The sequence below is a fragment of the Corylus avellana genome, chromosome 2 (assembly GCF_965113065.1).
Source record: "Corylus avellana chromosome 2, dhCorAvel1.hap1.2, whole genome shotgun sequence".
NCBI lineage: Eukaryota > Viridiplantae > Streptophyta > Magnoliopsida > Fagales > Betulaceae > Corylus > Corylus avellana.
In genome coordinates, this window is record NC_142491.1 from 16,675,093 (window position 1) to 16,702,347 (window position 27,255).

Below are 27,255 nucleotides of genomic sequence, written 5' to 3' on the forward strand. Positions count from 1 at the left end.
TAAATTTTTTGCTCTAAATTCTCCACAATCTGGATCTTGTTCCTTGCCCCCATAATATGTGTGACAATTGGCATTCATTTTACGTTGAGATGGCGATGAATCCAAATGAACAAGGCCTTGAAATATTGCTTGGATTTTTTTTTTTTTTTTTTTCAATCAAATTAGGGAAAGTAGGTTACCGGACTAATTAACCACAAAAGGGGTGAGCACCCCAACAAGGCCAAAAAGTAAATGCAGTACAAATTAAAAAACAAATTCTGGATCGGAGTCTAAAAGGACCAAACAGTAGACAATGGCATACAAGCCGAACTTTTTTCAGGGCCGTACAGCAGACAATGGCATACAAGCCGGACTTTCTGTCCTTGATTGCAATCACCTTTCAGGCTACGATGCTGATACCATCAACAAAGCCACATCTCTGGTACGCATTCCTCCTTTTTCACTTCTTGGGTAACAATTCTGCCATTGGAGCTTTGCTTCAGTGGTCCTGTTCCATTGACCAAGAAAGGGTTGGATTTGGCTTCCATGCTGATAAAAAAACTCATTATATGATGTCTAGTCTTTTTAATGGGAAATGGAAAGAAATAAAATCTAAATATTTTTTTATGGCACTCAAGCCAAATTTACCAACAAAAATAACTTTCATAAGATATAAAATGATTTACGCCACCCATCTGTGTAAACTATTTTCTTATGCTCTTTTACACCTCCAGGCAGGCTAATATAAGAAAGCTAGGTTTCTGATGAAGCTTACTTGCTTAACAGGTTTTGAGCTGCTCGAACATCTTTTCGAGTAAGTGAGTACTATAAGGGTCTTTTCAAAAATTGATTGTCCAAATTGTCAGTAATATAGATAGACTGAATCTCAATTCCACCCTTAAAAGTCTTTTATTATCATACACTCTCTTCATTCGTAGCTCTTCTTCACCAAGGGCGAAACTACATGGGGGCTTGGGGCTTCAGCCCCCCAAACCCCCATGATTCCCCAAAATTAGAATATGCCCTACAAATTTTTTTATTTTGTACTTTTGCCCCCCCAAACTATGATTGCTAGTTCCGTCATTGTTCTTCACCATCTCTCTTACATCAAAGAACATTTAAGTTTGCATTCCCTGATGTGCCTTATGATCTCATGACTTAAGCTCTAAAAAAACTAGGATCAGAGTATGTTATTCTAACAAAAACTACACTTTGTAGAGTATCATTGCAGCAGGAAGTGACACCAGCACAGTTACCCTAACTTGGGCAATATCTCTCTTGTTGAACAACTGTCATGTGCTATAAAAAAGGCCCAAGATGAGCTTGATTTCCAAGTGGGCAAGGAAAGAACCGTAAACGAGTCGGATATTGGCAATTTGGTCTTCCTCCATGCCATTGTAAAAGAGACATTAGGTTTATATAATTATATCCAGTATCACCATTATCAGCACCACATGAATTTTTGGAGGATTGCACCATAGGAGATTACCGAGTCCGGATTCCCAATAATATAATTCAGGTTGTAAATGTGAAAGAGTCTTTATAGAATTTACCTGCCCCGTAGAAACTCTCTCACAGCAATTCGAATAGCAAAATTTCTAGAGATTTCTTTTCCATCTAAAGAATTCATATATTGGTCTAAGTATTGTGATTTGATCAAAATTTGCCACAACTTTGCTTTGCTTTGCTCTTTTGTTAGGGAGATCATTCACCATATTGATAATCAAGTTCTCAATCTGGATTTGTCAAACTTATCCAGTCTGATGTATTAGAAAAGGGTTTTGTCATTAACAAACCCAAACATGACCTAGGCTCTATACAAGAGCAAGCAAACTTGTTTTCTTTTTTTCTCTAATACTATTTTCATCTTTCTCTTTCAAATGGTACTAACAATTTAAAAAATGTGGGCAACCATAAAACGGATAGGACAAAGGTATATGACAATGCAATTAAAAAATAATAATAAAATAGTAATGGTGAAGAAAATGAGGAACTAAGTGTAATGAACTTAGCACAAATAGATTCGGCTTGAGTCTAATTCTAGTTAGAATTAGACCCCTCTCGTATTCTGTTGTAAGACAAGTATTTCAATCCCAACAAATCCAGTTCCAATTGATACTGACCTTAAGCCGAACCCAAAAGAGAATATGCATATATGGTCAAATATATGAACAAGTAAAAAAGAAAGAAAGGATGCTGCAGAAGAGACATTGGAACAGAAAAGGATAAACACCCATCACAAAACCTTTATTTAGTCATCATCACACACTACACTTTTCCTAGTCATAATCACACACTTAGAAATTTTACATTGCACCCAAAGTTGTGCAATTTTACATTGCACCCAAATTTTACATAGCTTCCTTCCTTCTTTTTTTTTTTTTTTTTTTTTTGCCCCTTATTTTACTTATTTAGTTGGCATGATATCATAATTACATAAAATCCTTAAATTGCATATTTATTTTACCCTCCTCCTTTACTCACGATAAACAGTAGCATCTGGTCTGGGTTCAAAATCCTTAACAAATTTCTTCTCTTCCTGGCCAACATCATCATTGTTATAGGCTGTGACACTAGGTCTTGGCTCAAAATCCTTAACAAATTTCTTCTCTTCCTGGCCAACATCATCATCGTTATAGGCTGTGACACTGGGTCTTGGCTCAAAATCCTTAACAAATTTCTTCTCTTCCTGGCCAACATCATCATCGTTATAGGCTGTGACACTGGGTCTTGGCTCGAAATCCTTAACAAATTTCTTCTCTTCCTGGCCAACATCATCATCGTTATAGGCTGTGACACTGGGTCTTGGCTCAAAATCCTCAGCAAAAGGCTGGTTCTTGTTCCTTGTCTCCATAGATGGGTCATCACAATTGACATTCTTTGTAGGTTGAGATGGCGTTGAATCCCTATGAACAAGGCCTTGGATTGCTTCTGGCATTGGCTGATCTTTCATGACACTTGTCCAATATTCTCCTGGATCTTTCCTTGACTCTATGGAAATAGCAAGCTGTTCCAAGAATAGAGAAGAAATGTAAGAAATTACGAGGCCTCGCTACAAGAATTTTGGTCTTTAATAACGACATAACTAATAAAACCAAAAAAATTAAGGTCGTTGTTGATGCGTCGTCGCGAATAGCAACGCGGGAATTTTTTCCGACATTAATTAACAATCCATTTTTCTTGTAGTGCCTTTCAAGACTATCTAATCTAATAATCATAATTCAAAGTCAATAAAAGCAACATGTTTATAGTCTTACCAGGAGAAGTGACAGAAGAGTGAGCCAAGCAGTACGAGGATTCATATCTTTAATAGCCATATTTGCGAAACTCTTACTTCTTTAATTTTCTATGTGCATGGAGGATCTATAGGCCCTTGCTATTTATAGATAACATACGAAGAGAATTGTGTCCTAAACATTCACTTTGGGGGAACACAGGATCGAACGAAATCTACTCAATTATTATAGTAATTATCTACTATTCGTCTATTAATAACTTATAGCTAATGGTGGAGTCATCGTTTTTGTTTTCTAAAATTCAGACCCTGTTGAAGGGATAGAGATTTCTTGTAATTTTATTGCTTGAATTATAACAATTCAGAGAGTAAATGTAAGAGAACTGTTATGAGACTCACCTTTTTTTAAAAAAAATCAAAGCGGGAGAGGGGGAAAATGGGACTTATAAGACTCACTTGTGTGAACTGCGGTCTTCCTACAGGTTTGGACAAATGGGTCTTTTAGTGGTTCTTTCACATTTGTTGTCCAAATTGGTAGTCCAAATATGAGTAATGCTTAATACTATACCATCTCATTCTATTCAATTGGACTGATGTAGTAGTGTTTACCAGTCCTTAATTTTTTTTTTTAACAAGAGCTGGTTTAAGAGCTGATGGGCACTGTCACTCAATCTAGTGAAATAGAGGCGGGATGGAAGTATAATATGCATCATTACTCATAGGGTCGGCTCAGTGTATTTTGGGGCCTTAGGCGAAACTTTGAAATTTGGCCTTTTTTTTTTAAGTAAAAAAAAAAAAAAAAATTAATATTAATGTTATATTTTTATTTAAAAATCATTCTTCTCGCTTTTTGAGATGCAAAATTACTAATTAAGTTTTCATATTCAAGATTTTCTAACATCTTTTTTTCAATTGATAATATGGTTAATTCATTTAATCTCTCGTGACATTGTTGATCTTAGGTAGGATTTTATCAATTTTAATTTTGAAAAACTTCTTTCTGCAGAAGCAACTGTAACAGGTATTGTCAATAAAATTCTATAAGCGATACATGCATTTGGAAAAGAATCAAGTTTTTTTTTTTATATATATATAATTTAATATGTCGATTGGAGCACTTTCTATGATTAGAAAGTAGAGAGGCAGACTGACAGAGAGTGGTATTTAAAATGCCCCTGGTAGCCAGCATTATATTCTATAGAGTATATGTTTTTGGCCGTTGCCTATCCCTATATAATAAAATAGGAAATAAATCAATAATATTTTTTTTATTTTTTTTTATTTTTTTTGATATGTCCGCACAAGAGGGGGGAGGGGGATTCGAACTAGTGACCTCCACTTTATTAAGTGTGGTTCTAGCCGATTGAGCTACCTCTGGGGGACAATAATGATGAGAATTCTCACCAAATTCTCATCATTTATAATAATTAATAAATCAGTTTTTTTTTCTTCTTTTTTTTCTTGAATTATTTCTAGAATTTATATTGGGCTTATTAATTGGGGCCTTACTAAATTGAAGCCTTAAATTTTGATGAAATTTTTTTTTTGGTCTTATTAAAAAAAAAAAAAATTGGGCCTTAAATTTTTTTGAATTTTTTTTTTGGGCATTTTTAAATTGAAGCCTTATTTATATTACTTACTTATCAAAGGCCTTAAGTTTTTATGAAAAAAATAAAAAATAAAATTTGGGCATTAAGTTTTTTTGTCCAATTTTTTTTTTTTTTTTGGGCCTCATTAAATTGGGGGCCCTAGGCGAGGACCTAACTCGCCTAGGGCTTGAGCCAGCCCTAAATTTTACTCAATATCAAATAGTCTCCTTGTATAATGCAGTCATATAATATAGCTCATAAACTTCATTAAGGATACAAATATCTACCTCATTAAGGACACAAATTTCTTTAATTAAAATGTAGAATATTGATATATAGGGCCACTCTCATTACTTGTAATAGTTGCATTAATGGATATATATAGCTCGATAATTGTATAATAAATCAATAGTTTATTGAATCCACCGTGGCAATAGATGTACTCTATAGACGACCTATAGTGTAAACTAAATTTTAAATTGATTAACTGTTATTTACTACAGAGTCACAGACCAATAAAATTAATTATTTATTATGATTAAGAATATCAAAAACTATGGTTTTGAATACTCTATAAGTGTGTTGGATCGCTTTGATATATGTATATATATATGATGACTAACCTAATGATGGGTTCAACACATTATTTGCTAAACTACAAATATATAGAATGCCAAACTAACAAACTTGTTCGATCTCCATAACTCTAGCCAAACCCCAACACTCAAAAGATGATTAATGATTTTACTGTGGATTAAATATAAGGAGAAAAGCAACAAAGTTTAAGCTCAAAACCTTTATCTTTCTAGGGTTTGTACGATTCCTTTCTCTTACCATAAAAGTTGTGTGAGACAAATACTTATGGGTCAGGCACAGTTAGGCTTAAACAAGGAATATGAACTAAAATAGAATCAAAATCCACCCAAACTCGTTCAAGTGACTTTTGAGAGAAGGTCGAGGCTTTTGTTGGGTTTGCTCGAGCGAGTATTTTGCAAAGTTCTAACGAAGTTTCGGGTTTTGCATTAAACTTGCACGCTCAAGCGAGGCTTTATAAAGTGCAATTCTTGAACCAAACTCAACTCTAACTTAACTAGTATCAATTATAACCCAAATAACCCCATGTTTTGATAATTGGGATTTGCCAACACTAATACAAAAAAGTAATATTAGGAACCATCTTTTTATCCTCCTAAAGTTGATGTGGCTTTTAAAATCATCATTGGATCAAAATTCAAGTATGATTCATCTAAAATTTAATGGTGATTTTAAAAAACACATAAACTTTAGGAGCATTACTCAACACAAAACCTTACAGTATACTAAATGAATATCAAGACGCGTAAAAACTATCTCATCCAAAAAAATTTGAAAAGTAACTTTTTATAATATTAAGAAATCTATCAAGCATATGGGTTTTGGATGAGATAGAAAACGATATCCTATATATTAATGTGAAATTTAACATGCATGACATATATATATATATATATATATATATATATATATAATAAAATTTTATACTAAATTATTGAGTAATATATATTACACAAAAGTTCCACTAAGTGCTACTTTTTTTTGGGGGGGTGGGAGAGGTGTATTATTATTGTCAGTGGTTAGCAGCATGATGATCGACAGAGACCGAGAATCAAACAAGATCGGCTCACCTTTGCCAAAATATAATAAAAAAAAGAATATTAATAATTAGAAATAGAAGAACAAGATTCCGCTATCGAGAGAGAGGGTTATGGCAATTTTTTGTACAGGATTAAAATCCGGTGCAATACTTAGGATATTGCTTGAACGGTCTAGATCGATCGTGACAAAAAAAAAAAAATGTTATGTTAGAGAGTAGTTCTGCCACTCTCAAATCATCCGTAGGAGGCAAGTCGAACCACTCTCAAGTTGGCCATCGGCCATTTCTTTTGGCTAAGGGGTTCATTTAGCCACCCTAAACTACCCTCAACGTACAACTTTTTATTTATTTATTTATTGTTATAACCTAAATCGTGCATTTAAAATGAACAACTGAGATAAGCTATAAAGACATGCTATTTTATCATCTCCCGTACATCTTTCATCCATGCTACAATCAAGTTCAATAGTTTTAGTGACACTATAATACTTCTTAGTGATACTAATTATAGTTATTAACGGTAACATTAAGTAAGGCTACTTCGTAAAGGGGCTCTTTTAGAATTAAAAAACACAGAAGTGGCATTTAGTGAAGAAAAATTAGACAACCAAGAACCATATGATTCATGTGGACAATTAATAATGCAAAAGTTAATGTTTTAAATTCCAAATTTCGGTGATTGGGGCCCAAATTACGACTGGCCACCCTCCTGATGACTTATAAAATTAGCTAGAGGATTTTCCCATGTGGGGTGCCTAGAAAAGCCATGCAGTAAATACTTTGTTTTCTAGCATATAAAAGTAAAACTCACAATATGTCTTCTAGAGAGATGGTGACATGATGCCAATCGATAGAGACCAAACACAATGATTTTTTTTTTTTTTTTTTTAAATGAATTATGCAATATGTTAAGTTCATATATAGTGTTGGTATAATCAAAGTTGGGTCTAGCCCTAGTCTAAATGAGTGATGTCCCTCGTCATCGAAGACTTGATCCACACGCTTTTGAAGGGGACGAAGATGATTTCATTTCATAATTTGAAATAAGTTTGATTTAATTTTATATATCACGTGATGTCATTTAAAATTCTAAATAACGTGATATTATGTGTAACGTTAGATGCAATCAAACAAAATCTTGATCATAAAATAAATTAATCTGACAACTTAATATGTTTGATATCTTTTGATTTTAGGGTTAAAATAAAAAAAAGAAAAAGAAAGTGGTATTTTGTGAAGACAATCAAGAATCAGAAAGTGGCATTTTGTGAAGGCAATCAAGAATCGTATGACAAAGGTAGACACTAGACAATCAAGAATCATATGACAAACAGACAAAGGTGGACAATTAATAAAGCAAAAGTGGATCTTGGAGATCCCAAAATTGACAATTGGGGACCCTTCTTCAAAGACGTATTAGGACAGGCCACCACCTTGGCTTATAAAATTTGCTAGAAAGTATTTTTGCTTAGGATGATTGGCTGGAAAAACCATACAATAATTGTTGTGTTTTCTAGCGTATAAATTAAACTCATGGAATGCTCTCATGTGGCAGGCTGAGTTGCTGACACGTGCCAATCCATATAGATCAAACAAGATTTTGTTTGTTGTTGTTGTAATTAAGCAAGATTAATCAAGAATCAAATTCATGTAAAAACTAATAATAATAATAAAGAATCAAATTTCTTGAGGTTAGAACAAATCATGGGCTGCACTGTACGAGGCCATTCTTTGGCAATCCAAAGCTTTAGTGGGCCTTCCTTCAGCTCTGTTTTTTTTTTTTTTTTTTTTTTTTTTTTTGGGTCTTAAAGATTTCTATGCTAAAACTGTCCCTTTTGGCAATTTTTTCTATTCAAAATAATAATAATAATAAATAATGTGTTCCAAATTACATATGTTTGTTTAGTAACCACACGCTAAAAGTACCAAAAGGGAAGGATAAAAAGAAGACATAACGTTAGAGAGGTCCATCGAATGTTTGGCGGAACCACCTTTGATGCTTAAGTTAGCGAAGGTAGAAGATGAAGTGCATTGACAAAGTCTAAGTAAGAGAATAGAAATGCGTACATAGTGAAAGGTCCTCATCTCCTTATATAGGCTCATTGCTCCACCTTTATTTGGTAGGGCATTGGGAACTTCCACTCAAATTTTGTTGATGATTTCCTCTGAAAATATTGGGGGAGGTTTCCGAACTTGGTTTCAATCTAGCAAGGATAGGTCTTCGGGCCTGGTCGATGGGCTTCTTCTTGACCCGCTGGCCCTGATGTCCTTGATAAGATGGCAAACTCTTTGATAGGCGAGCCTCAAGGGCCCTTCGGCAATTGGTAGTTTAGCTGTCATAGCGGGCCTAAAGAGCCCTTCAGCAATTGGTGGTTCAGCTGTCGTGTCGTTGTGGACGAGTCTTATGAATTCTTTGCCTGGTGGTTGGGTATATCAACATACTTTATTAGAAATGTATATAAGAATCGCATGCGTTAAGAGCACATGTTAATTGAAATAAATATTATACTCTGGCTGACATTTGATTAGATATATACTTCATCAGTAAAAATTGAGTAACGCCTCTATGACCTTTAACTTGGTTTCAGCCTAGCAAGGACACCTATCTCCTCCTTTCTTTTTCTCTTTTGTTGGTTTTGAGGAAGGTTGGATATAGTTTAAGGAGTTTTACGAATTTGCCCTTCTATTTTCATGATATATGCTATTTGTTCTTACTTTTTATTTGATGCCTCTGTTCTCTGTCAATAGGAAAGAAACAAAATTGGAGATTTTCTACCAAAGAAGAAAGATGGGTTTTGGACTCTCATCTTGGAGCCTCTTCCTTCATATTTTAATCGCTTGCAATCTGCATGTCATCCAGGTTATTGTGTGTGTATATATTAAAGCACTTCAAATTTCTTTTTGGCCTTTTAAATTCTTAAACAAAGGAAAGAATGATCAGAAATTCATCAAACTTGTGAAGAAATTTTCAGACTTTTTAAAGTTTTTTCTTAGGATTTTGTCATCAGTTCCCAGTTTATGTTTCTAAACTTTCTGCAGTTTGCTCATGGAAGTCATGGAGCCAGGGAATTGACCAACAAACACCATGAAGATCAGCTTCTAGATCATATAAGATTATATGATGATCCTGCTAAGCAAGGCCATGTTCATGGTCATCCTTCATCCCACATGGATCACATGGACCACATGGACCCTTCCTCAATGATCTTCTTCACCATGGAGGATCTAAAGGTAGGAAAAACAATGCCCATCTATTTCCCAAAGAGAGATCCTGCAACTTCTCCTCACTTTTTGCCTAGAGAAGAAGCTGACTCAATTCCCTTCTCACTAAAACAACTCCCACACCTTCTTGAATTCTTCTCTTTCTCCCCAGACTCTCCCCAAGCCAAAGCCATAGAAGATACACTAAGACATTGTGAGAGTGAACCCATCAAAGGGGAGACAAAATTATGTGCCACCTCCATGGAATCCATGCTTGATTTTGCTGCTGCAGTACTGGGGAGATTTCATGAGCACCATGATTTCCAAGTTCTAACCACTTCCCACCTCACAAAATCAACCACCCTTTTCCAGAACTACACCATCCTGAAAATTCCTGGGGAGATTTCAGCTCCCAAGATGGTATCATGTCATACCATGCCCTACCCTTATGCAATTTTCTACTGTCACAGCCAAGAAAGTCAGAACAAGGTGTTTAAGGTTACTCTTGGCGGTGAGAATGGAGATAGGGTGGAAGCCATTGCTGTTTGCCACACGGATACCTCTCAGTGGAGCCCTGATCATGTCTCCTTTCGTGTGCTTGGGGTTCTGCCAGGGACCTCCAGCGTGTGCCATTTCTTCCCAGCAGATAACCTTGTGTGGGTTCCAACAACTCTGTCCATTTAGTAATTATGTATTGCAATGTAATCGTTGAAGTTTCTGTTCTAATAAATGTCGTTTCATGAAATTTATGTAAATATTTTTGTAGTTTGCAGTGTATCAATGAAGAATGTGGTGTTGCTGGATATCAATATGATAGGATTGTTTATGCTTCTTTGTTTTCCGTTTTTTTTTTTGTTAAACTACCATTTATCCCAAAAGTTTAAGTTGATAGGAAAAGGTAAATTTAATCACCTAATCATTACTTTAACACTCTCATTCACGTATGGGTTCAAACTCCCTTTTAATAGGTAAGGTCCAACAATTGGAATATTTAATTTAAATGAAAGTGAATTGATAGAGCTAGGGTTCGATCCAGGACTCGTGACTCTGATACCATATAAAACTACCATTAAACTTTTAGGATAATTGGTAGTTTAACATTTTTTGTGACAGTTTTTCTTTAAATTAAGTTTGAGGAATTTTCTAAATGCAAATAGGGATCACTACAAAAAGGGGCAAACTAGTAGGCTCTTATATATACTTGGGGCCTAAAAAAAGCACATATCTGAGTTTGAATTTGGTATTAATCAATAATAATCTTTGTAAACCTTATCCAACAAATGAAAATGGGTGCCCTGTTCACAACAAATTTTTTGCCAAGTAATCATATAAAGTATGTAACATGCAAGAACCATAAGTCTTTCTAGGTTTTTCTTGGCATTTTCATCCTGGCATCCACTATTTCACATAAAACCAATCCAAGAGTAAAAGGAATAGTGGCACCTAAGCCAACAAACGTTACAAAACTTGACAACATTAATCAAGTGAAGGCTGTTCCATGATTACGTGCTGATCATTAAGAGGCAATGCTGTTCATTTCTGTTGCAACAGAACACGTTTGCAAGAGAACACGTTTGATGTGTTGAAGTTTGCAGGTTTTGTAACGTTTGTTGTGTAAGAGTGTATCATCACGATTGGACACCAAGGAAATTCAAACAGAGCCGTTTTGGTTCATATCAAAAACAGAGCAGTTTTGGTTAATATAAAAAAACAGAGCCGTGTGTTTGTATCTTAAGGGAACTTCTGCGAAGTTTCTGCCCCACGTGATATCAGATGAAGGAAAACTTCGATATCAAGGTGGAGTTTGACTACAATTTTATATTTCACGAAAAATTTTCAATTACAATGTCAATAGAATTTAAAAGAATTGGTGCAAAAATCTCGCTTGACTCTTGCTAGAGCGAAATTGTATCAGAATTTTCAATCGTGGGACATAAACTTCACTCGACTCTCGCTCGGACTTCGCTCGATAAATTTGCGATTATTTCAGTAAAGAGTAGTTTGAGTTTTTCAGTTTTATCAATAAAAATTATTCTCGTTTGAGTTTTTGTCTTATTTCCTACAATTCTTAAGAGCTTTTTTAAAATTTATAGAAAAGTTGTGAAGTCTAGTGTGTGCGGATTCAACTTCTCATTACGCCACGCTGCATCCGTTGGTACCAAAGCCTAGCTGTGCCGCATCAAGTGGTCCGCTTGGTTTCATGATTATCAATTTGCTAATCTAGACTGCAAAACTTCTCAATTTTCTCCAAATTTCCATATGCTTAGAAAGAAACTGAAGCCTGAAAATTCTGTTCTAGTTATTTGTATGGTATATACAATATAGGGGTCATCCAAATTATGTCTGCAAATTTCTAAGCACAAAGACTTACGAGCAAAAGTTTTAACTGGAAACATGCTTATAATATTTCATTAAGCTATATTCAGGATTCATACAGCTTTTCTACAGATTTGGAAAAGCCAAAATAGATACTATTATCAATATTAAGATTCGTACAGTACCAATCATTCTCCTCTAAAACAAAACTTCAACCACTGATCATCACACACTGCATGAAATTGTACAAACATCAGCCTTCTTCTGCTTCACACTTTTGGCAAATCTTCAGCCCAGCAGCTCTATATCTTGCTTTTGTTCAAAGTACTTGGCATGAGGCTTCTCTTCTTTAGGCTTCATATGGGAATGATATATAATAGCATTAGGGGTAACATCAAAATCTTTAACAAAACGGTCCTTTTGCCTTGCATCAGCCGGATATAGTGGATCTCCATGAAAAAGGCCTTTGATTGCTTCTGGTATTGGTTGGTCTTTCATTATGATTTTCCAGTAGTCTCCTTGGTCTTTTCTGGCATCGTTGAGGTTCACAAACTGGAGTGAAGAAGACAAAGTTAGCAGAAGAAAAGAAGAAGAATGCACTCACAAAAAAAATTATAGCAGAAGAAAAGAAGAATTCTAGCTATATGTTTATGAGAAACTCAATAATCCAATTCATTATTTGGTTGGATGTGTTCTAATTAACTTGCAATTTGAATATAACTGTTAAGGGTGAAGACAAATTGCAATTAAAATAATATAAACAGTGGTAAAAGATGAGATTAAAGTTGCATGGTGGTGCTAGTTATGGAAAGCTCACCAAGAAAAGATAAAGGAGAATGCAGGAAGCCAAGATAGATTTCATATCTTGGGTCTCTTTTTGGCAGATGCTTAGATTTGTTACTTTTGAATGCTCTGCAGCCTCTGCTCATCAGCCTCAGACAGATACCTTTATAGGCTGATTTTCAAGAAAGAAACGTCTCCAAATTGTAATATTTTAATACACCCAATTTCTAACAAAGAAAATTCGTCTCAATAAAGTCACGGGTTAGGTTGCTTTTGAGTAACGCTACTCTTCGCACCTATTTATCATGTTTCATTTCGTGTATATTTGCTAACATAATTTACGTGTTTTAAGTTTTTTTTTTTTCTTAACTCATAATATATGAAAAATCGCTTAAAACACACGCAGATAAATACATATATTTTAGAGCTTGAACATATTCACATGGATGATGTCATGGACGGTGAGATGGTCCACGATTGGAGAAATGGGCAGCTCGAAATCTAGAAGTGTATTTGAGCTAATTAAAGATGATAGCTTGCTGGGATTTCGTTTGCTAGTTAATTTCTTTTGGGGACTTATTAATCATAGGCTCAAGCCTTGCCAGCAGGGAGAATATAATGCATAGAGGTAAAAAAAAAAATTAGTTTAAATTTTTATGATAAATAATGATTTTACTGTTTACATAATATGTGAACAATAGGTGACAAATTTGAACCCGACTCTATAATTTACTCTAAATTTTAGTTAAATATTTTATGTGTTGGGTATCACTTATTGAAGAAGAATTTGAGTTTATGAAAGATGGGTGCTAGAATATCAATTAAATAATTAATTAAATTAACTATTTTTTATTAGCGTCTTAAACTTTTAATATAAGTAGTGATTTTTTTTAAATAAAAAAATAAAAAAATAAAGGAAAAACAATTGTCTTATATATTGTTTGTTGGCATAATTCATTTTTAAAATCAATCTTAACTAATTTCAAAGGGAAAGTGCGTGCAACTACTGCTCATTAATTCCCATTAATATTGATATTGTAACAATTATTTTAATGTTTTTAGTAGGCAACTAGCTACGTGGGGATCTATTCTAGAGTTAGCCTTAATTCGTCAATGTAATTTTTTTAATTTTGTAGGATAATTAATAAGGATCTTATTCTTATCAGAAGTGGTATGAACGCACGACGCCCATAAATAAATTTTATACAGAGAGAGCTCCCGTCATGCTCTGGTCACCTTTTACCCTTTTACCCTTTTTTTATTGTCTTTATATATATATATATTAAACAACCCAATCTGGTAGCATAACACAACCAAGGCAAAATTAGGGTGTCTTCCTGATGTCAATGAGGATGATCAGGCGGTATCGAAGGGAGAATTGTTCGAGGCGGTTTAGCCTAATTTTTATTGTTAATATTTAAATAAACAAACCCAAAATTAATCACATGTTGTCGAGGTTGACCACAAAAAATGCCTTGAACAGTCAGAACAGATCATGTGTTAATTAAACATGTGCATGTGTATATGAAACATGCATTATAATAAGATAAATATAAAGCGAAATAATATAAAATAAAGGAAAGCATAAAGATGAAGGTAATTTGGCATAGCTTACAGCCACACATCCTTAATAAGTTACGTATTTTCTTGATTTATGATTACATGGTTCTATTTATAAAGCTTTATATGTGATTTAAAATATTTAAAATATAAACATATTCCTTAAATCGGATTAATAAATATTATCTAAATCCTTGATTTAGGGAACGCAAAATGGATTTATATCCTTAACAATTCAATTTTTATTTTTTATTTTTATTTTTATTTTTTATTTTGGGGTTTTACTAAAATGACTGCATTCATATGTCTAGAAAGGACACAGCAAGGATCATTTTGCTTCACGATGACTAATAAGAGGAGATGCTCAAAAATTGTTTTACCAATTCTACCCTTTTTTCATCATAATAAAATTTACAAGAACAAATATTGTCTTAAAGAAAACAACTTGGGGCATTTTATAATCACTTTCAATTTGAGTAGATCTTGCATCCGATCCCAACAACTTCCTAATAGCTAAAAGCTAGGGAAAAATATATTAAAAAGAATGTAAAATGTCAAAACTTAAAGGGTATTTATTCCCTACTGTGAGGTTTAGGATACGTAAATGTGTACTGAAAATAATTTTTTTAGGAATATCAAAAATTATTTTTAGTTTTCTATTTTCTGTTTTCCGGGGAGAAGTTTTCTTATATCTCATCTCACGTCAAGCAATTTGGTCAAAAGCTTCATTTCTTCATTTTTAAGATGCATATGTCAATTATATTATTTTCATAAACATGTCAAACTTATCTTAAACTACATAGATTACATCATCCCTATTCGTTATATTTGTTTGTTAAGAAGGGATTTGGATCCGATATATTGCACCGAGTACAATATCTATGATTTGAGCCATTTATTTTAGATTGCAAATGCATAAAAAAAATAAAATAAAATAAAATAAAGGCTTGCAAGCCAATGAGTGGTGTGTGAGTCACAAGGTTACCATGGTACCGCCACCAAGCCAACCTTTGCAAGTGACCACCCTTAAATTAGCTATTGCAGGTGGTTAAACTAATCTCTTTACTTATTAAATGATTCAGTTACCTTAAAATGATCTTCGATTGTGGCTGTATAAACCACACACTTTAACAATTCATAATTTAAATTATTTATTTTAAATAAACGGCCCAAATAAAAGATATTGTACATGCACTAATTAACAAAATAACTAAAATGGTCACTTCAACATGTGTACGGAATAATATTATCAATTGTAACAACACATCTGGGGTTTAATGTACGTTGAACCCCTTGCATGCCATCATTGATCATCAGCTGACTTGCAAAAAAATATAGGAAAATTCAAGCTCAATGGGAGTGGTTGAGACATTGAGACAAAATTATACACTAAAGGACAATTGCTAAACTCAAATCGAGACTGTGAGGCAAGATTAGGTTCAGGAGACCACAAGAACTCTAATTTGGTTATTTTGGCCAAAGTCAACTTGAAATGTGCATCAAATTATATATACATATGCTAGATCTTTAAGTATTCTAGATGACTTAAGCACAATTTTAATTATGTGTATACAAAATTTTTCGGTACCCTTTCACTGCAAATCGATTTTTAAATATGAGTTATATCTTAGATTTGTATTATTAGGTATCAAAGTCAAGGATCAAGTCATGAGTTTAAGCCACGGAGTGAACGATCTATAAGATAAAGTGGGCCGTTGTAAATATTGGATTTGGAAGCATAGTAGTATGTTACAATTCTAAGTGTTTTAGAATATTAAAGTACAATTTTAACTATGTGTATATAAGTTATTAGATACCATTTGTAAGGTCCCACCCCAATGACACAATATTATTTGCTTTTGGCTCTCCCGAACCAGACTTCCAGGAGGTTATCAATCCTGGTACTACTCTCGCATAATCACGTTTAACTGCAGAGTTCTGACAGATTCATGACCATCACAACTTTAAAAAACGTTGTTATCAAGAAGGGTGTGAATATATAAATAAACACATCCACATCTCTAGGCGATGTAGGCGCCACACCCTTCCCTTCCTATCTCATTTTCGAATGAAAAGTTCTACCTAAAACTCGTATAGTACCTTTTGTTTAAATGTAATCCTTACCTAGAATATCTTTCTTTTTTGAGTTTTAGGTTTACATACCCATGAAAACGAAGTTGTAGATTTAGGCACAAGCTAGCTAGGTTGGCCTTGTCTGCAAAAGTCAACCATGAGGTCCGTTAGAGGTTGGTTTAAGTATATTTCATTAAAGTTCTCGCTTCTGTTATATATATTGAACAGATCAGAAGACAAGAATATTTATATTTGTACCTTAATAGTAAGATTTAAAATTAATGGCCTTCCCTTCTTTGATTTTTTTTAAAATATATATATATATATATTGTCAAGTTGCCTTAGTAAATATTACACATACTTCAAGTGTTTATTCCTCTCACATTTACCCTTTCTTAAATCTTGAGAGAAAGATAAAAAAGGATTTAAGCTTTTGGCAAGAAAAGGGATTCTAGAAGTTGATGATGATTATAGATGCTAGTGACATATATACATTTAGCCGAAAGTAGACGATTTACTGGGTTGGTCTTATCTGGTACTGTTAAGGGTTATCTAGTGACAAATTTGCTGCAATAATATTGTGGTGAGGATGATATGATTGCCAGGGAGACGGAAGTTCCTGCTGTTGAGATTTTGTGGGGGGGAAGTGATATATAATATTGTTATCTCTTTATAGATTTGAGATAACAATTATAATCCTTCTCGTTGACTTGTGCCTAGATGTGACCCTTTTTGAATGGACCATATATGTGCAACTCTTTGTCATGGTTTGCTGTCTTTAATGGCTCTATGATGTCCATTTCATATCTTTAATCTGCAGAAGATTTATCTTTTTTTTAGTGGGTTGTTAGAATAGACAAAACAGATGAGTTTTAGCTGTACTAGTTGGACTTTTGCAATAAGCTAAGTGGGATAGGTGCGATTGCAAACACACATATTAGACCATACTGTTTGCCATTATCATGACGTTGGATAACTTTTTACGCTACCTGCAAATTTGGTATGAATTTAACATGAAATTAATTAGTTGGAGTCGAAGGATTTGACTTATTTGATTGATTAAATGTGTTGGATTAGAGTTGACTTATATAGTTTAATACACATATTTTGACACAATTCGAACCCGACACACGCCTCAATTTTTGACACGATGTGCAAATCCGACATAAACTCAACATAAAATTAGCAGAATAGGATTGAAGGGATTGACCTATGCAATTTTATATATATGCAAGCTTAGATATGACTCGAACCTAATACATGAATTAGAATTGTCAGCTCTACTCACAACTTTCTTAAGATTTTGCTGGAAGCATTTCTTGAGAGTTTTTCAACTTTCGTGTTTATATTTTCCATGTTCTAGCAAGCTAGTGCAGCATTTTCACCTCCATCTAGAAACTTGTCTTCTTTAATTTCTTTTCCTTCTTTCTATCTATACTAAGAAAAAGTGGCATTACAATACTTCAACATGCCCATGCCCACACGTAAATTTTCAAACAAAGTTTTCTTTCAAACTAAAATAGGGGAATTTTTTCCAACTCGTCAATCTATTAAATTGAAATCTACCCATAAAACATGTTTAAAATCCAATGAGAATCAAATGTTATGTCAATCCTATTAAGATTAGGTTTAAAAAATCGTACGATCTAAAAACAAATGTTAGCTTAATTAATAGCTTTGCCTTATCTAGTACTAAAGATGGTTCACTGATCAAAGCGTTTATAATGATGCTACTATGCTTAAGCTTTTTTTTTTTAATCCTAATTAAGGGTCCACCTCTCCAAAGAAATGGGAAACAGAAAAAAACAAAAAAAAAAAATGAAAAACACTCAACTCTATATAAATATAATGAAGTTCCTTTCATATATATATATATATATATATATATATATATATATATATATATATATCAGGGTTTGTCAGTTGCCCTTTCTATCTAACAAAGATGAGAGTGATAGAGGAGATTGACTAAATCATTCATAAAATAAGGTATGTGAGTAGTGGCACAGGCAATTTGGTTTAAGGCCAGTTTGTTTGGGCCCAATTTCTTAAGGAATTAACCTAGAACCAATTTACAAATCATATTTAATTTCTTTCTTTTTCTTTTTTTTTTAATAAAAATAAATAAAAAATAAAAAGCTAAGAAACAACTTTTGACAAAGGGCAGTGGCCATTGCCAAGGAAAAGTTCAACCGGCACAGCTAATGAGAATCAAATGACACCATTTCGACCAAGTCCTGCTGCAGAAAAAAACATTTTTTTTCTTCTCTTTTTTTTTTTCAGCTACTTGATAATATTATAAAATCTTAATCAAGTAGAATCAATATAATAAGTAAAACTTCTTGCAATATCTGAAGTTGCTATAACTGATTAATAAATAGCTTACTTGAGAAGCAGAGGAGAAAATAAAAGTAGACTTCCTAAGAAAAGAAGAGGAAATGCAACTTCGGATTGCTTCTTGGAGCCTCATTGTTTACACTCTGCTTGTTTTATTGGTAAGCTCTCTTTCTCCTATTTTCTACTTTAATTTACATGTTAAAATCCTCCTAACCTTACTATATTCTTGGCATCTTTGTCAATTCATGAAAGAGCCAATTATATACTTGGTAATTAACAGTTTCTATTTCAGCAAAAACTACAAGATTGTCTAGATCTACTTCAACTTTGATTTCAAAGTACTCTAGTTTTCTTCTGTATTTGCTACAACTGGTTCGGTGTTAAACACATACGTCCACATTTAATAAAAGAGCCCAAATGGCTAAACTTCCTCTTATTTCTTGATATGATCGAATACAACAAGCTCTATTTTATAGAGCTTATAAATGATTTGAGTTTATTCAAATCAAATCCAATCCAATCATTTAGGTTAATTCAATCCTCATCAAAATATAATCAAATTCTCATTTATGAATCCTTATCATAATCTTTTAACATTATGCTTGTGATTTTATAACAGAGTGCAGAGGAGATCAGTAGTAAGCATGTGCATGATCATCCACCAATCCACATGCAGCACATGGACCCTTCACTAAATGTTTTCTTCACAATTGATGATCTAAAAGTTGGGAAAATAAAGCCCATATATTTTCCAGAGAAGGACCCTTCAAAGTCTCCTAGATTGCTGTCTTGAGAAGAAGCTGATACCATTCCTTTCTCATCAAGACAGCTTCCATATCTTCTTGAATTCTTCTCCTTCTCCATAGACTCCCCCCAAGCCAAGGCTATGGAATACACACTAGGACAATGTGAACTTGAACCCATAAAAGGAGAGACCAAGTTCTGTGCTACCACCTTAGAGTCCCTGCTTGATTCTGCACGTGGCATCTTTGGATTGGACACCCAACTCAAAGTTTTAACCACTACCCATCTCACAGACCCAACTACAGTTCTGCAGAACTATACATTTTTGGGAGTGAAAGAGATTTCAGCTCCAAAAATGATAGCATGTCATACAATGCCTTATCCCTATGCAGTTTTCTACTGCCATTGCCAAGAGAGTGAGAACAGGATATTTGAGGTTTCACTAGGTGGTGAGAATGGAGAGACACTGCAAGCTGCTGCTGTTTGCCACATGGATACCTCTCAGTGGGATCGTGATCACGTGTCATTTCAAGTCCTCAAAATTCAACCCAGAACCTCTCCCGTGTGCGATTTCTTTCCTGCAGATAACTTGGTTTGGGTGCCTTTTTCAGCTTAATTCTGGTTGCATCTATGTGTGACATATTTTTTAGTTCCTATATGTAATTTGAGATATTTGAATGGATAATGGAATGACTGAATACGAAAGATTGGATGGTAATTGGGAATCGTAAAGCCCAAGAATTTCCAACGCTGATTTGAAAACAGCTAATCTCCAAGTAACCTTTCACTGAATAATCATTTTTATGCCTTATACAATTCTCCTAAGAATCTTATATAGAGTTAGCCCCTAAACTCAAGCCTAACTATTTGGGCCTTACTTACCAAAGGGCTTTAGCCCACTAACCTAATATGTCCAGTACACTTAAAGGAGCCGCTACTATTATATCTTTTTGCCCAACCCTTCAAAGTATAAAAGGGAGGAATAGTTCGGTTGTTCTTCCTTAGAATATTAATTAAATTCATTTATTCCTATTAGCTTAAGTTTTTAAGAAAAATAGTGATTTAACTTAGTATTAGGGTCAATCTTATTTTAATTATTTACCTTTAATTTCAATTAAATATTACATGTGTTGAGCCTTTAAGCCTACCCGTGAAGAAAAGTTAACCGAAAAAAAACGTGACATTAAACAAACCAAACATTTGTTTATCTTATAATCATCACTTAGAAATAAAACAAGAAGATTAGAGATTCAGGGTTGGAATGGATTGTTCATGATCGATGCCCTTTTTTGTGATTTTGTTTCTTGTTAGCTTAAAAACGGTTCGTTTTACTTTAGCAGGGGGGCAAGTTTGTCATTTCCATCTGACTCTGCGTCACGTGCTCCCTACGTGTAACGAACTTCGTATACTTTAACGGCAAGTGTTAAGTGTGTAATTTAGCGTTCGAGAAACGTTTTTTCTTTTCTTTTCTTTTCTTTTTACTTTTTGCAACCAAAACAAAATTTACACTTCAACGACGCCGTCCCCGAGATACGAAGGAGTGCTGGTTCACTACTCCCTCTCTCTCTCTCTCTCTCTCTCTCTCTCACTGGGTGCAAAAATGGTGGCTTCAGCTCTCTCCGTGCAATTAAGCTTCTCAATCGCTTATCGCAACAGAACCTCTTCCATTCCATTATGTTCTCGCAGGTATATATATGTGTATAAATTATATATTTTATTCGCTCGGAGCATTTGAGTTTTACTGCTGTTGTCAATTCTCGAATTACTTCTGCCAATCCACAGAAACTCAACAAGTTCGATAGTATCTGCCTTGCCAAGTCCGTACGGAGATTCCTTAAGACTTGGTAATTCTTTTTCAATTTAAATTTCCTTCTTTTATGGTTAGGATAGGACAATAAATGAACTTTTTGCATTCTCAACACCTAAATTTGAGCTAAAACTCGATTTTAGAATGACCCAGTTGTCTTTTTGAGTTTAATTGTGCTTATCAGCAGTTTATTTCAGTTGATTAGAAAAATGATTAAATGAGTAAATTTACACTTTTTGCAGCTTAGGCTTTTGGAACCCAATATGAGTTTGAGCCTTGTTTCCACTCTGTATTTCCCATCCTCTAATTTAAAATGATTAAGTCAACAATTTTATTTTTTAAAAAAAGAAACTTAAACTCTTGGGACAAGTGATAATTTATCATAGTTCATACCCTTAATTTGATCCAAAACCTGTTTTGGTCCAAGGGAATTCACTCTGGTTTCTTAACTAACCATGCCCGTGAATGTTAATCCTATCTAGTGCTTTTAATCATCCTATTGAGCTATTGAATATTTTTGGCTATTCCCTGTTCTTGTCATGGACATAAACTCCTACAGTGATGGTTAAAGCATACAGTTCTTGCATTTTTGCATGGAGAGTGAGTTCTAATAAGTAAACGCATTGTTGCATTCAGGTTTATCCAGTAAAACTATTGGGTTACCTCGAAAGCGTGAAGAAGACTTTCATGATACCAGTACAAGGTCATTGCTTGTTCTCTTTTTTGCTTAAATTGTTTAATGTATCCTTTATATATATATATATATATATATATATATATATATATATATATGAGTGTGTGTGTGTGTGTGTGTGTGTGTTATATTGGCGTGTCCATAATCCTTTTGCTCTCATGACTATGCATGCCTTTTCAAGTGATAATTTCTTGGAAAGCATGTGGTTGCAGCTGGGCCATGTTTGTGTTCAATAATCTTCACAAGTTCAATAGGAAAAATGCTACATATACCTATGTTCTATTACTCAGTTTTCCTCGGGATCCTACAATTATAGATGCTTGATCTAGTTCCATGTTTTCTGCTTCTCTGATTAAACTTTTTAATGGAATAATAAGTGATTTGAACTGTGTTTGATATTCAGTTATGAAGCAATAGAAGCCAGAAAGGGTGGGAATCCACCCGTAATGCCAGCTGTAATGACCCCAGGAGGGCCTTTGGATCTCTCATTGGTGTTATTCAGGAATCGCATAATCTTCCTTGGACAGCCAATCAACTCACAGGTGGCTCAGCGAGTTATATCACAGCTTGTGACTCTGGCAACTATTGATGAGAATGCAGATATTCTGGTATGATTAAGTTTTGAGAGTGTTGTTTTCTTTTTCTGCTATTGGAATTGATGCCTTCGGGCTGTAAATTCAAAATTCTAAAGTGTAATTTTTAATGCTTTTTGTGTGTGTGTGTGTGTAAAAATAATTATTTACAACTTATGACTTAGTCATGTACCTTGTCAGGTGTATTTGAACTGCCCTGGTGGAAGTACGTATTCCGTTCTGGCAATTTATGATTGCATGTCTTGGGTAAGATAAAAAAAATTGCTGCATTTCTTGCTTTTTTTTTTTCTTAGTTAATTCTTGCTACCTTTAGCACATTGGTAACTTTTTCTTGGTACTCTGGTATTGGTAATGACCTTCCACAAGGCAAGAAATAATGATTAATTGTCAACTGTATTGAGGATATCCTTATATGAAATGATTGTGACCTCATGTCTCAGGAAGAAAGATTATCCCCAATCTAAAATTGAAAATTCCAAATCAATCACATGGTTGTTATGTATTTATTTTTTCAATTAATCCTAGATTGAACTTTGATTTAATTTTGTGGTCTAGCCTAAATTTTAATTGATATGAGCAAACATCATGAATTACCCTTCTGTCTGAGTGACTGAAAAATATTATATCAGGGATCCCTATATAAATGTTGCAGGATCCATTTACTCAGACAGCTTAGGTATAGAATATATTTGAACATGATGCTATTACTTTCAATAGGTGGCCTGACCATTTTCTACTTCATAGTAAACGAATCTGAAATGAAAAGAAAGTGATATTGGGAGATAGATAATATGAGGAGTACATATGTAACTAAGATGCCAAATAGATACAAATGTCATGCTTGTTCGCTCCAAAAGATTGCTTAACCATTTTACTTTAAATATATGAACTTGAATGGAAGAAAATGAAAATTTGGAGAAGGAAAACTAAAGGAGAAAGATTACCAAGGAGACAAATAGATAATCTGTCTTTGTCTCTCTCTTTCTGACTTCATATTTTTGCTTTATTGATTGAGTTATTTATTTATAAATGGGACATTTGAGATGGTGTCATGGGACATGTCTTTTGGCTGATAATGTTTCTGTGCTTGGAATGTTGTCTTCATGAATTTATTTGATGTCTTTCAGGGTTTAAAAGAGGTCATGCTGCCTATATATTATAGATTAGAACACAAATATCATCTGCCTTTAAAATTTAAGAACAAGTTACCAGACTGTTGCTGGATGTTGACAGTCTTCCTTCCCATGTACTCATGTGATCCTGTCAGGCATTCAGGCCTGCCCATCTTCTGTATTCTCCAGAAAACCAAGCTCATCAGGCCTTTCTCCCCTATTCATCGTTGGATTATGTACTCATCCTTAGAGTTATATGGTACTTGCAAAAGCATGTACTGCATCTCCCAATTGTGTGCATTGTACTTCATATACATCCATCTTTGAAAAAAATGGTCTTCAATCTCTCACTCTCCGAACATTTATTGACTCATGTTTTCAGATAAAGCCTAAGGTTGGCACAGTATGTTTTGGAGTAGCGGCAAGCCAAGGTGCACTTCTTCTTGCTGGTGGAGAAAAGGGAATGCGCTATGCAATGCCAAATGCACGCATTATGATACATCAACCACAGAGTGGATGTGGGGTATGAATTGCATTTTGGCTTAGTTTACTGCATTATATGAAAGGAGATGTGTGTGAGAAGATAAGATCTGAAGATTAGATTATATTATATTAGAAATCTGTCGCAAATTCTGGTAAATCTGTCCAAACAAATTAGATTAGAAGTGCATCTTTCTAATCAAGTTTAATTTCCTCTCTTATGTTTGCCTAATTTCTTTTGTCCTTCGGTGTATGGGTGCATGGGCTTACTTGAAGTTTAAATTAGTTTCTCCTAATCTACAGTGGTCTGAGATTAAAAAGTTACAATAAAACTATGTTAAATGGATTTGGGTGTGGGTAACACAAACCATAAACATATTGGCCTTGTTTGTTAAACCCCACTATACTATTCATCATCCCACCACACTATTCACTTCATTTTTTTAAAAAAAAAATTCTTACTTTTATATCAAATCATTCACTTTTTATATCACATCATTTATTTTTTATTACTATTCCAATAAAAAAATCACTACAAAACAAAATTTTTTACTTTCCAATACCACTTTTTCATTTTCCCATATCAATTATTATTATTTTTTTTTATTATTTTTATCCATGAACAGTGCGGTGGAAAATGAACAGTACCGTAGTGTTTAACAAACACCCCCATTGTCACGAGCAAGTGTAAAAAAAAAAAAAAAAAAAAAAAAAAAAATTGAAATAATCTGAGATATTGCATGTTTCATTTGTTAAAATCTCCATAGATTTGACTGTGTTATCTGCTTGTAGGGTCATGTGGAAGATGTGAGGCGCCAAGTGAACGAAGCAGTTCAATCTCGCCATGTCAGTCTCTCTTCCCCCATTGCATGCTCTAAATGATCTCTTGACAATTAGAATTCAGCCTAAATGACTTAGATGAAGCTGTAATATAGCGACTCAATTGTGTCTTATATTCTTGCTAATTTGAATTAAAAATGAAAAACAAGCCTTCCTTAGGTTGTATAAGTTTCAAGCATTAGAGAAACTGAAATTTAGGGCTAGCAACATGCTGGGCTGGTCTGTTCAAATTAGTTTCATTCTGCACTGCAGTGAAGATGATGATTGAGAGTGTGCAACATATTGCTAGAAAAATCCATGCTGTTTTCTCAAAGAATTAGACTGGTATGTTTTGGCCTATCTCTTGGAAAACAACATTTTAGTAGTACTAGTAAATACAGGTGCCTTGATACTCATCTGAGGAAGTGTGGAATGATTGCTAACAAGGCACCAACATTCTTGTGCTGCAAGAATATTAAGGAATTTCTTCCAATTTTTCATTAGCTACCAATTTTTAGAAGCCTAATGAACTGAAAACTTGCTGTATTTTCTGGGGCTTTGACAGAAAATATTGATGCACCATTATTGCACTTTCCAATTCCCCGAGCACTTGAGATTTGGATTGCTCTCCATATTATGTTGACTGAATTTACCAATTTCCCCAACGAACTTGCTTTTCTCTGTCAAAATTCTTTTGAATGCGTGAGAGCACTCCTCAATATTAAGCCTTTAGGAGTCCGTGGACCATCTTCTTCTCCAATGTGAGGTTGCTTGCGCCATTTGGAATGTTTTCTTCAATTGATTTGATTTGTCTTAAGCTATGCCTAGACGAGTAGTTGACTTGTATTGTTGTTGGAAAGACTGTGCCTTTTATGCCTTTTGAGGCGTCTTTAGAAGGAAATGAATGACAGAAGTTTTGTAGACGATAAGAGGACTTTGGAAAAGATTAAGTCTTTACTTTCAACACCCTGTATTTTTTGACAGCTACTTTTGTCTCTCATTTGGTGATTAGTTATCATGATTTTCTTGTTTTTTCCCCTCTTACTAGCTATGTAGCTTCTCTTGTATACTTTCTCTATACTTGTGGGTGCCCTACGTTTTTTTATAATATCTCGATTATTTATAAATAAAAAAAAAAAAATACTGTGTTAATTCTGCTTTTCTTCTTTCCCTCGTAATATCATGCAGAAAATTGACAAAATGTATGCTGCTTTTACTGGCCAACCTCTAGAGAAAGTGCAACAATACACTGAAAGGGATCGTTTCCTGTCTGTTTCTGAGGTAAGTGCTCTCTATTTACATCTATTTATTCATTATATTTAAATGAGAAATGGAAATGGCTAATATAATGGAAAGGGAAATGTTTGTAAGCTGTCTGCGTCGCTAGGATTTTATAGGCCTATTAACTGGAACCTCATAAATATTGCTTTTGAGTTGTCACGATGACTATACACCCTGCAAACTCAAAATTCAGAGCTCATTATAATGAAAAAGCTTCCATTTTCTGCTCTCTCTCTTTTTTATCCCAGCTTCCTTGGCAACTGATTACTGCTCTAGTACATAATTACACCACTGAAAACCACTAAAGCTTTTCTTGCTCTTGCTGCCTCCAACCGCAGGCTATGGAGTTTGGACTTATCGATGGCGTGTTAGAAACGGAATATTGAATTCATGATTTTCTACCAAACCATCTTATGCACATCATGCTGCAATTTGTTCACAAACTGATAGACCCGAGTTGTCTTCAATGATATATGTCAAGCAGTGCTTATACTTATTTTGAGAGACTACCTGTTCTGGGTTCATTCCACTTGATTGGAGTTTAAGTTACTAGTGCATTAGTTCTTGGTCTCGAAACAGTTCTCATAATTATCAAGAAAATGAGAATTGGCAGCTTTTAAGCTTCTAACTTTTCTGAAATCGCACTTTTTGTCTACAAAATCGCAAGAACAAATGCATTCTAAGACAACTTAGCTTGTAGTCCATATTACCAGGCAAAGAGAAAGTTATATGTCGTTGTTCTTGGTCCTTCGGGAGGACGGTTTTACTGCACACTATAATCTCCATGGATAGTAATAACTTCCATGGAGGTTATTAGGTTGAGGAGGTGCATCCCTTCAAAACCGAAACAACCCGTCATAGGGTTGCATGAAAGCCTGTAAATAAGCTATGGGGGCAGTGGTTTGTTTCATCCAATTTTTTACCATTTCGCAGTTCATTTTCCGTTTGGATTTTCGCCCTAATGAGAGAATCCCTCCATTACAAAATATTCAAAAGATCCTACAATTTGATATGCAAGT

The 27,255-nt window shown here is 34.2% G+C and overlaps 4 protein-coding genes across 5 annotated transcripts; 3 read left to right on the forward strand and 1 right to left on the reverse strand.

The window, feature by feature from the left end:
• Positions 1–2,455: 2,455 nt before the first annotated feature.
• LOC132168234 (uncharacterized) lies at positions 2,456–12,885 on the reverse strand. 2 transcript variants are annotated; one of them, XM_088513160.1, is made up of 2 exons: positions 12,771–12,885; positions 2,456–2,986 (listed from the first exon to the last, which is right to left on the reverse strand). In XM_088513160.1, the coding sequence occupies exons 1-2, from the start codon at positions 12,813–12,815 to the stop codon at positions 2,456–2,458; spliced, it is 576 nt and encodes a 191-aa protein (XP_088369286.1). In that variant the 5' UTR covers positions 12,816–12,885. The 2 variants fall into 2 exon arrangements, with proteins under 2 accessions (XP_088369286.1, XP_059435343.2); XM_059579360.2 differs by lacking the exon at positions 12,771–12,885 and adding an exon at positions 3,237–3,297.
• On the forward strand, positions 9,032–10,435 carry LOC132163232 (BURP domain-containing protein BNM2A). The gene is made up of 3 exons (XM_059573442.2): positions 9,032–9,081; positions 9,185–9,296; positions 9,476–10,435. The coding sequence occupies exons 2-3, from the start codon at positions 9,225–9,227 to the stop codon at positions 10,319–10,321; spliced, it is 918 nt and encodes a 305-aa protein (XP_059429425.1). The 5' UTR covers positions 9,032–9,081; positions 9,185–9,224; the 3' UTR covers positions 10,322–10,435.
• Positions 12,886–19,337: 6,452 nt separating the features above from the next.
• Positions 19,338–20,066, forward strand: LOC132173922 (BURP domain protein USPL1-like). Its single transcript, XM_088513963.1, has one exon. The coding sequence runs from the start codon at positions 19,593–19,595 to the stop codon at positions 20,064–20,066; it is 474 nt and encodes a 157-aa protein (XP_088370089.1). The 5' UTR covers positions 19,338–19,592.
• Positions 20,067–20,946: 880 nt separating this feature from the next.
• CLPP6 (CLP protease proteolytic subunit 6) lies at positions 20,947–26,765 on the forward strand. The gene is made up of 9 exons (XM_059578758.2): positions 20,947–21,136; positions 21,233–21,294; positions 21,894–21,960; positions 22,355–22,559; positions 22,725–22,790; positions 24,039–24,179; positions 24,929–24,982; positions 26,144–26,236; positions 26,575–26,765. Exons 1-9 carry the CDS (start codon positions 21,051–21,053, stop codon positions 26,620–26,622), a joined length of 822 nt encoding a protein of 273 aa, XP_059434741.1. The 5' UTR covers positions 20,947–21,050; the 3' UTR covers positions 26,623–26,765.
• The last annotated feature ends 490 nt before the right edge of the window (positions 26,766–27,255 follow it).

Bases quoted from the DNA above. Each gene is read 5' to 3' on its own strand.
- LOC132168234 (XM_059579360.2), bottom strand. From the start codon at position 3,296: ATGGCTATTAAAGATATGAATCCTCGTACTGCTTGGCTCACTCTTCTG. The intron at 2,987-3,236 runs GTAAGACTATAA...TTCTTGGAACAG, and splicing joins CTCTTCTGTCACTTCTCCTG to CTTGCTATTTCCATAGAGTC.
- LOC132163232 (XM_059573442.2), top strand. From the start codon at position 9,225: ATGGGTTTTGGACTCTCATCTTGGAGCCTCTTCCTTCATATTTTAATC. The intron at 9,297-9,475 runs GTTATTGTGTGT...AACTTTCTGCAG, and splicing joins GCAATCTGCATGTCATCCAG to TTTGCTCATGGAAGTCATGG.
- LOC132173922 (XM_088513963.1), top strand. From the start codon at position 19,593: ATGGAATACACACTAGGACAATGTGAACTTGAACCCATAAAAGGAGAG.
- CLPP6 (XM_059578758.2), top strand. From the start codon at position 21,051: ATGGTGGCTTCAGCTCTCTCCGTGCAATTAAGCTTCTCAATCGCTTAT. The intron at 22,791-24,038 runs GTAAGATAAAAA...TCATGTTTTCAG, and splicing joins TTTATGATTGCATGTCTTGG to ATAAAGCCTAAGGTTGGCAC. The intron at 24,983-26,143 runs GTCAGTCTCTCT...AATATCATGCAG, and splicing joins AAGCAGTTCAATCTCGCCAT to AAAATTGACAAAATGTATGC.